General features: G+C 37.8%; 2 protein-coding genes across 4 annotated transcripts in view; one reads left to right on the top strand and one right to left on the bottom strand.

Moving 5' to 3' along the window:
• The window catches only part of LOC122058381 (MLO-like protein 3), a 7,110-nt gene extending 2,415 nt beyond the window's left edge, over positions 1-4,695 (top strand). The window contains exons 6-16 of one of the 3 annotated variants that reach the window (XM_042621048.1): positions 869-957; positions 1,286-1,360; positions 1,488-1,576; positions 1,832-1,881; positions 1,969-2,009; positions 2,089-2,262; positions 2,364-2,399; positions 2,522-2,589; positions 2,701-2,761; positions 2,964-3,228; positions 4,126-4,693. In XM_042621048.1, the coding sequence (XP_042476982.1) occupies positions 869-957; positions 1,286-1,360; positions 1,488-1,576; positions 1,832-1,881; positions 1,969-2,009; positions 2,089-2,262; positions 2,364-2,399; positions 2,522-2,589; positions 2,701-2,761; positions 2,964-3,228; positions 4,126-4,220 (1,043 nt within the window). In that variant the 3' untranslated portion in view covers positions 4,221-4,693. Of the gene's footprint in view, positions 1-868; positions 958-1,285; positions 1,361-1,487; positions 1,577-1,831; positions 1,882-1,968; positions 2,010-2,088; positions 2,263-2,363; positions 2,400-2,521; positions 2,590-2,700; positions 2,762-2,963; positions 3,461-4,125 lie in introns of those variants that run through there. The other 2 variants (XM_042621050.1, XM_042621049.1) reach the window with 2 other exon arrangements.
• A 1,833-nt stretch (positions 4,696-6,528) lies between these two features.
• Positions 6,529-9,262, bottom strand: LOC122057509 (26S proteasome regulatory subunit RPN13-like). The gene is made up of 6 exons (XM_042619628.1): positions 9,133-9,262; positions 9,003-9,026; positions 7,676-7,770; positions 7,517-7,594; positions 7,335-7,389; positions 6,529-6,969 (listed from the first exon to the last, which is right to left on the bottom strand). Exons 1-6 carry the CDS (start codon positions 9,206-9,208, stop codon positions 6,890-6,892), a joined length of 408 nt encoding a protein of 135 aa, XP_042475562.1. The 5' UTR covers positions 9,209-9,262; the 3' UTR covers positions 6,529-6,889.
• Positions 9,263-10,066: the final 804 nt, after the last annotated feature.

Below are 10,066 nucleotides of genomic sequence, written 5' to 3'. Positions count from 1 at the left end.
GGGGGGGGGGGTGGTGGTGTTAAGAAGATGGATGGAAGACTAATGAGTGGGAGAGGGGAGGGAGAGAACTGCATAAGAATATCCCTAGAAGCAGTAATGAAGCGATTCCTCAATGTCTCTACAAAGGGCGGTGATCAATGCCAAAGGTAATTGAAACCTAAATCTGATGATCAGTAAAAAATGAGATAGACCATCTTCTCTTGTTCCGCTCACACTAGATATATATGATAAGCATAACATATAAAGCTATTCTACTAGTAGCATCACAGACTATGCTAAACTAACATAGAATGCTAGTCTCCCAATGCTTGCTTTGAGAACCCCTCCCAATTTTAAATAAGTAGCTCTTCAGTGGTAATAGTAACATACCATTGGATCCTTCCAAAAAAAAACAAACCATTGTATAAAACTTAAATGTAGAAGCAGTAATATGAAACCACTAAAGAATACTCAAAACATTTTATTTAAAATTAAACAAGTAGGATTATGGTGATGAAAAAAATAAATGACTCAATTTTTCTACACCCACCATGGGTTTTAGATGGGCACAGGAGGGTATGGCACGGCTATTTTGGAGAAAATATAAATATCTTATATGGGTTTGTGAACCCTAGGATCGAGTGGTGAATCCTTTGACATAATGAAAGAAAATTAAAAAAAATATACCTCTACTAAAAGTTTGCATTTAGAAACACTAAGATGAAACAAAAGATGGGAGGGAAAATTTTGAAACCAAAAATTCAAAAATTCAAAAATAAATAAAATTGAGTATAAAAATAGACATGTAAATCAATCATTATCTCAATCATTATTCTCTTCCATTTTTCCTTAAAGTACATAAATTAAATTTAGTGTCCTTCCAATACAGATCCTGTACGCATTAGATTAACAAGAGAAACAACATTTGGAAGACGGCATTTGGGTATTTGGTCAAAGTCAACAGTACTTCTATGGATTGTAAGTCCACTTTCATCTCCTTTTATAATTTACAAAGAAAAGTTATATTTTCCCTTTTTTTTTTTTTTTTTTGTTAACTACGAGTATCCAGGTCGAGTCTAGTCCCACAGGCTCATACTGACCCTATAACCATATAGACTGGGTCATATCGGGGTCGACTGAGAACCATTTAACTTTCACTAAAAACAGTGAAGAGCATTGAACACCCCATGTGAGTGGCCCAAGGTGTGCCTAATGGGAAGGTGTGTCTAGTAGGAGTCGAACTTAGGTCTTTCATATTCATCGTATATAAAATGCATTGATCTATCATGAATGTGAAATGTATCAGAAATGTTTCTTCCGCCAATTCTTCTACTCTGTAGAAAAAGTTGATTATTTCACACTGCGTCATGGCTTCATCATTGTAAGAATATCTAAACTTTTTAAACTATTTTGTTTCAAAGATACTGAACAAGAACTGCAACCAAGTTGGTTCTTGATTTCTTTCATTAACTTTCCTCTGAGTTCATTTTTTTTTATGATTCCTGTAGGCACATATGCCCAGGAACAACTATTTCAATTTCCAAAACTACATACAGAGATCCTTGGAAGATGATTTCAAGGTAGTAGTGGGAATCAGGTAATACATTGAACACTAACAGCACTTGACTTCATTGTATATATACTGCTCTTAACCTGTTCGTAGAAATGTCAACAAGAACTACCATTGAGAATCCCATTTCGTTTAGTTTACACTTTGGACTTACTCTTCCCATCTCTCTTAACATGGAAATATTTAGAACTCTGTTTGGACTAGAAACCAGTTTTTTTCAAACTTTTTGTGTCTCCATCCACTGAAGATCTTCCTATTAATCTAATTTGTTTGTTTCAACAGCCCCTCTCTGTGGTTGGTTGTTGTTATCCTCCTGCTAGCTGATGTGAATGGTATGAATGCTACTTCAATTTTTGGTTTTCCTTTTCCCATTTCGATAACCATTCAGTACATTCTAAAGATCATTTGAACTGGACCAGGATTGCATTTATACCTTTGGATAGCCTATTTTCCACTGATTGTAAGTACTATAAGCAACCCTTGTTTTTCTCTTGTTTTAGGATTACTGGTATTCTCATTAGTCCATTCTAATTCTGTAGATAGTTCTGGTTCTTGGAACCAAGCTTGAAGTCATTTTGGCAAGAATGGCTCTGCAACTCAAAGACCAGACCACTGTGGTCCAAGGAGCTCCTCTGGTGCAACCTGATGACAATCTTTTCTGGTTCAGAAGCCCTAGATTTGTTTTGAGTCTTATACACTTCATCATGTTCATGGTAAATCCCTCTGTAATTCCGAAGAGAGAGAATACCATTTTTATTGGTGTTTGGTCTTAACTCTTAACACTGATTTATTCAACCTTTTCTCATCTTTCTAGAATGCATTTGAGCTTGCTTTCTTTCTCTGGGCAACTGTACGTTTTCCTTATTCCCTTAGTTTTTCTTATAACATGCCTACAATTAAGGTAATAAATAAATAAATAAAAAAAAAAAAGTTAATTTGCTCATTCTTTTTTTCATTTCTCATCTTTATCAGTGGCAATTTGGGTTGAAAACTTGTTACCATGAGAACAGAGGATTCGCAGTCGCAAGGGTGGCATCAGCGTAAAGACCATGTTCATTCTTTTCATTTCTATTTGTTACCCATCTTTATCACCTCTTCTTCTTGAGTTGTTCATTCTCTTCTAAAAGCAATCCTCTTCTTTTGTTTCTTAGGATGATTGTACAAATCATTTGCAGCTACGTTACGCTTCCAATCTATGCCCTTGTAACTCAGGTGAGTTATATATAGAATTGTGTTTTATAAACCATCATTGAAAAATAATGGCTACTATATAAGGATGCAAGGTTCAAACACGTAGGAAATCCACACTGAGATATGGATTTATTCTATGTCAGCTAAACATAGAGATGTCATTACAATAGTTGCAGTAACACATCTCAATGTATGTTGACCATGGATTGTTGTTCGGACACAGATGGGTTCCCAGTACAGGAGTGCACTTCTAGGGGAGCGAGTAATAGAATCATTAAAGCAATGGTATGCAAGGGTGAAGAAGAAGAAACAACAATCATCATCACATCAACCTCTGATAAGTCATTCTAATTCTGAGCTTGGGAGCAGCAGGAAAACTAGTCCTACCGAAATTTCTTCACCACCTACAGCACAACCCACAATGGCACTTGCAGAAATTATTTCATCCCCTGGTTGTGATGAAATCAGTGAAGTCAAAAAAGAATCAGGTGAGGCCAATGTTCCTTCTGAGGCTGTGGTAGTTGAATTGTCAGTTTTTGAAGTGAATTGAAGCGGAAGCACTGAATTCTGTTGAAGTTAATGTCTTGTTTTGGTATTTTTAAGTTGTGTTCTGCTTTGAAGTTTGAGATGGATACAAATGTATATAAATATTATATATAAGCTATTGTAAAAATCAGTCAAGAAGAGAATAGAGAAGAAGAAACTAGAAATTACAAGAAAGGAGAAATGTTTTCAACTTCCCCTCTTCCCTTCTGCTGAAATTTCTTACTCTGTTTTTGCACCTTACATCTAATATGGATCTTCTTCTAGGTTCAGCTTTAGAAACAACAAACAAATTCATATAACCCAATGTATAGATAGCTTTATAGTTTTCATACATACAACATGAGACATGGTGATTGTAGTCTTAAAGGATGCAATAACTCATATTGTGGCATGTCTGGTGTCTATCATACACTAATGCCAACTACATTGATTTCAAAACAATGTGTACCAAGTGCACAAGCTTCCCACTATTATGGGGTTAGGGGAGGGGCAGATTTACAGGCAGTATTATCCCCGTTCGCAATGGGGTAACCCTACCGAGGCCCACGACTAATTTGATTAATATGACCAAATATGTACATAAAGTGCAACATTTTATATGTCGGATGAATGTTTAGGAAATGATGTGGAATATTGGTCACATGTCAAATTTCGGACTGAGATACAATAAACCCTCCCACATATAAGCATACCATCTTGTACTAAAGCGAACGAGCTTAGTGTGAGAGTTTTACTTGTTTTCATCTCTTCAAATATCTTGCCAGGAAAAAAAAAAAATTCTCTTCAAATATGTCTGAATTTTATTCCTATCTATCATTCGATTTTTTTATTATCCGCAGGAAGAAAATTCGAGGGACAGCCAAGGTTAATCAAGATCAGCCAAGCCTTGAAATGGCAAAAACTAAGGGCTTACAAGCCAACCCAACACAAGTAAAGTATCAAGGTTGAACCGGGTTGGGCCGAGACATCCTAGCCTAACCTTAGGGTTGGACTGGGGTTTTGAAAATCTAGCCCAGCCTGGACCATCGACCTCCCGATATATCCTCTCATATATAAGCATATCCAGTTGTGTACATATCATAGTCCTTCGGTAGTTCCTTTTCTTTTTTCGATTAGTTGGCAAACTCATATCTAATTCAAGCTTGACATGTGAACAAAGGACCTTAAGATCCACCTATATATAAAATATCAGCTCTATATGTATATTACACACATGAAAGTCTGGAATCTACTTCTCGTTAAGAACGTGCCATACCCACACTCCTTAAAATAATAGAAAATACTTTTGGTCTAATGGTCTTGAATCTTGATTATATTACTTAAAATAAGAGAAAAAAATACTAATTATACTATGAATATATCCAAATCTATGTCTATCTCTCTCCTCCACCCCTTGAAAAGGTCCCCTATACCCCTCCCATCCTAGGGGTGTCAACCGGTCGGGCCGGTCCGGTTTCGGTCGGGCTTAATCGGGCTTGAAGACTTTCAAAGGCTACACCGTGTCCGCCCATTTAACTAATCGGGCTTAGTTATTGAGGGCATGGTACGCTTTATATTCGGTCGGTCGGCCTCGGGTTATAATCGGGCCACCTTAATCGGGCTTTAGTCGGGCCTTAACCGGGCTACGGACATGTTTAATGTTAAACGGGCTTTAACCGGTTTTTAAACGGGCCCTCTTTAAAATGTGCTATTATATTCCGGCCCACTTATGCAAGCCCAAAAAAATGACAATAAATCAATAAATGATACAAAATATAACCATTATTTAAAATGTGAACATGTCTTTACTTTTTAGTTTTTATTCTTTAATTTGGGGGGTAAAATATGTATTCTACAATCATTAAAGGGTCGGGCCAAGTCGATGCACAATAGGCCGGTCTCGGTCGGGCGTTATTCGGTCGGTCTCGGTCGGGCGCCCGACGGTTCAAGTAGCAAAACCGAGACCGACCATTTATAAACGGGCCGGGCTCAAGCCCGACACGTTTAATAAACGGTCCGGGCCGGGCTGATCTTTAAACGGTCGGTCCCGGTCGGTTTACCCAGTTCGGGCCACAAATTGACACCCCTACTGCACAATCACAGAAGGCAGAGGCTCGGAAGTAACTCCGGGATTAGTCCTCTGATGCCCAAGTCAGAAACCCATGCAATAGTTCTTCTAGCAGAGTAATGGCGTGAATGTATGTGTGTACTTACCTCGTTCTATCTCGCGGGTCTCCTCTTGTAGGAATCTTCTAAGAGACTCCTACTGGGATACGTCCCCCCTTTTCTGAAGGGATTGGGATGGTTTGTTGGAGGACTCCTCCTTGCGTGCCCCATGACTCCTCAGGGAATATTCCCTTAAGGAACGGAGTCATATTATGACTCTACTACTGAGGGGAGGCTAGAGTTCCTTTGCGATATCCAAAGTTGCATTGTAGGTACGTGGCGAGATACCCCGTGTCCGTGTCCGATTGGAAGATTTATTATGTGCGTATCACTATCCGTTGCCAATGCCACCGTCACTGCTTTGAACAATCGTCGGTGGTTCAAATCCAACGATTTAGGAGAAAGGTAAATTAGGTCTTGGGTGAAAGAAATAGTAACTTATCACAAGGGTATTTTAGGTACTTCATATTTAATAAGGGCATTTTGGTATTTAAAATAAAATATAACTACTGACATCAGCATATAATGTATATTCCTTAACACTGACTGACGATAGGGGGTTTGAGTATAATTTGATAAAACAGAGAGGATAGCCTTATAATTGTGGCATTCTCCAGTAGGTACTGTGGTAAATTTCTCATTAAAATAAGGTCACGGTGGTGATTGTTGAATAGAAATTTAACCTAACTTCACACAATACAGTACAACTCTACCTTATCCCAACTAAATGAGATCAACTTCATAATCCTTACCCTCCATTAAACTCTATTCAAGGTTGGAATTGATACAAGACCTAAGCTATGCATGTTTTTCCTAACTTCTCCTGGAATTATTTTAAGTCTACCCCTAGTTATTTTTAATTCCTTCAATGAACCAGGGCAGACAATAATATCAAAAATTCAAGAGGGAAAATCTTTTTTTTTTTGGTAAAGAGGGAAAATCTTGTTGCAAGAAAAATGTAACCTACTCTTTTGCCCTTTTAGTACATCATTTCACATAAAAAGTGCATTACATGACTTTCAACCTTTGGGAAATCTTTTTTTATCCCTACAATAAATGCTACATTAAATAACTTAAAAAAATAAGACAAGAGACAATAAAAAGAAGGTTACATCTTGTTAGCCCACCACTTTGGTCATAAGAAGTTGTTCCCATTTCAAGAAAGCCAAAGATGTAACAGGGTTAACAGGAACCCAAAAAAATAAAATGGTGATGCTTACTGATTTATGGATACAAATATTAAGACCAATGGAATAACACAACCTTTCCTCTTTTCTCTCTTATCCGTCTCACTCAATGCAAATGCATGCCCCGAACAACATACTTTTATGTTTCATCACCAAATATAATCATTTACAATGAGAATGTATATGAAGTGTTCATTATCAACCTTCATCAATTGCATCATTTGCCCCTACATATCCGAGACCAGGGGTTCTTGTTCTCATCCTGCCTTGTTTATGCTGTCTCATCAGCTTCCGATGCTTTGGCAACAGAGTCCTCCAGTGCCTCAAGGAAAGACAACACAGTGAACTTGTCTACAGAATAGGACCCAAAAAAGAAGAAAAAAAAAGGATTACCAATGATTGAGAAGACTTCACTCCCTTTCCCCATTCCAACATTTTTGACCAGGATAGAAAGTAGAACTTTACTACCACCACTGCTATGAACCCATGTAAAACTTGGCAAATCAAATATTCTGTACCTCAATGAGGTAGTAGTAGTTGTTGCTATCATTTTCGTGGTAGTACCATGGTAGTGGAAGTAGAAACCACAAACCACAAACCACAAACCACAAAACAAGTTGGAAAATTAGGGTGTTGGGTAAGACTATAGATTCACTAAAATGCATGAAAACTAAAACCTCTGAGTAATTATAGTCCATGGAGGTGCGCATACTCACATTTACTAGGGTCAACTCCAAACTGAGAGAGATCAATCTGCCCTGTTCTAAGGACCTGTACAAGGCAAAAGCATCACATGTAAACTTTAAACAACTTGATATGGAAATAATGGAAAAAAAAAAAAATCAAATAGATAATATGAAAAATAGAAAAATAACAACAATGTGAGGTAAGGACTCACATAAGTAAATGCTTCTACTTGTTGACGAAAAGGCGGACTTTGAAACAAGTCCATCAAATCCTCAGGAGTCCATTGACCCTATAAATCACAACCATTACAAACTTTTGCAACTTAAAAAGAACAAGATTTAGAAGAAACTACTGCATGTCCATGGTTTACCTCAGGCAAATATGATGCTAATTGCTGTTCCAATGACAATGTCTCAATCAAAGGCATTATTAGATCAGGCTTTAGAATATCTCCTAATTCCAAACCTAATGAAAGAAACAGAACGATCAGTGATTAGAAATTAAAAAATAAATAATCAAAAGAAAGATAAGTGTGTCAAAATACCCATAGGCATAAGTTAACCCTTAAAGATGGTCCACCAAGTGCATAATGGTACAACACATGGCTCACATGGCTCACATGCAGAGTTACTTAATATGTAGAAGCAGAGAGATCTCCCAGACCAGAAATTCCCATCACTAGATGATCCTAGACACCAGACTTTTGTCTAATAGGTAATGTCCAAAGAGGTACAGATACCATTAGATTGGTAACAGGTACAGCTTTCATGAAACCGAGGATACAAATTGTTAGGGGAGGGGAGAAGACCTAAGAAATGCGATTGGTAACACAAAATACTTGAGATCTTTAAAGCACACTCTCGCTCAAAATCCATATCAGACACTTTGTAAGGGATAAGACTTCAAAAAATTGGTGAAAGCCAAACATAGCTGCATTTAGTTTATTTATTTATTATTTTTTTTTGGGGTGGGGGGGTTGTGATAGGTGAGATGCATGCATATTCTGGGATTAGGCATTTTTTTCCTCCGCCAAGGGTGGTCTTATTTCAGAGATGCCAGAATTTTCCTGCAGTCTGAGAACTGCATTGAAAGAGTAAGGTCCATAGAAGAAAAGATGTTTGAAGGAAATGTTCCATGACTGGCAGATTGGCCAGCAACAAAAGGATTTTGGGGGCCGTATTGGGGTGGATAAGAGCTTCCCTTTGTCTTTGGACCTACACATGGAAGGGGTGTGGCTCTCCTCGGCACTCTACAGATGGATCTAGTTTTATGATGATAAGAATTCTTTTTCAATGAGAAAGTAGGAATCATTTCCTTTCTGTCCATACAGAACTGTTCCTTTTTTTCTTTTAATAAATGTATACAGAACATTGATACTGCTCCTTCTTTTGCCTTTTATTTTGAAGATTTTTGTCTCCATTGCCTTTATGAACTCTCTCTGCTGTTGCCTATCAGAAACAGAAGAATGCAAGAGGTCACCTGATTAGCATGCATCATCAGATCAGGCAGGTTCAACCCCTCCACACCACCCCCTTGGGAAAAAAGAAGACAAACAAGAAAAAGGAGATCTATACGGGGATAGTTCATTCAATTTGATCCCAATACTCCAGGTGTACCACAAGAATTTCCCTACCGGAAGACCATCCTTAAAGTCTCACTATAAGGTACCAGTGTTTCTTCATTTACACAAGCATTACCTCCATCCTGATCTCCAGTAGCATCTACAACAACAATCAGGTACTATGTAAGGGCAGCACTACAAAACACGAGAACAAGAAGCCATACAGGTATAAGAGCTACTCCTTGAACGAAATGGCTTATTCATACCTGTAGGTCCAATGTTACTTAATATTCTTTGAAGATCTGCCAATTGTACTGGTCCAGATGAAGATGTTACATCCATAGTAGCTTCACCACCCAAGTTTCCAGCTCTGAAAGTAAGAAAAAACAATCAAACCAGGTATTTCCAATCAAATCAATAAAGAGAACCAAGTGAAAACTCAGGACCAATAAGCTTTGAAATATACATAAATTCTCAAAGAAAATACTAGGGCAGTGCTATCTCAAAAAAAATCCAATCCTCTAGCAGCATAATTGTTATGGTGCCAAGGCAAGCCTAGTCTACCTCGTTGCATAAGGCAACCCTTAGAATATGATATATTTCAATATTTTCTTGCATTATAAAATAGATTCCATATCAATAATTCTTATCCAGGGTCCATAGATTTGTTAGTAGACCCTGGTTATATGGTATCATAAGCCATTATATCATGGTATCGTAATTCCTAAAAACATCAGTTGTGACTTGTGAATCCCTTCCTCACTAACACCCTTCATCCCTTCCACTCTCTCTCCCTCTCCATAATTTGTGACCACCTGCAATGGTTTCCGGCGAGGATCAAACTTGCGAACATACACAACAATTTTTTACTCTAGTCTCTGATTTCTACTGTTGCTTCTCTATACATAAAGTAATTCAAAAAGAAGGGAGTGCGAGAGGTCGGATGGACGAGTAAAGCTATTTCGAATATCAGTCTTCCAATGGAGAGCATGCCATCCTATGAGCAACATCAGATGACTCCTTTTCTCCTCCTCTGTGGCCCTTCCTCCAACATTTTTTACTTCTACAAGACTTTTTTTTTACATGAGAACAACAAACAGCGTGTACAAGGAATCTTATTTGTTCTTAGGGGTCCATTTCTTTCCTTCTTTGGGCCTAGGTGCCCCAACAGTATAGCAACTAAAATGCCTTGGAGGTTGA

The sequence above is a fragment of the Macadamia integrifolia genome, chromosome 12, assembly GCF_013358625.1.
Source record: "Macadamia integrifolia cultivar HAES 741 chromosome 12, SCU_Mint_v3, whole genome shotgun sequence".
Lineage (NCBI taxonomy): Eukaryota > Viridiplantae > Streptophyta > Magnoliopsida > Proteales > Proteaceae > Macadamia > Macadamia integrifolia.
The sequence above is the reverse complement of the archived record's forward strand: the minus strand, read 5'-3'. Positions and strand labels throughout refer to the sequence as shown.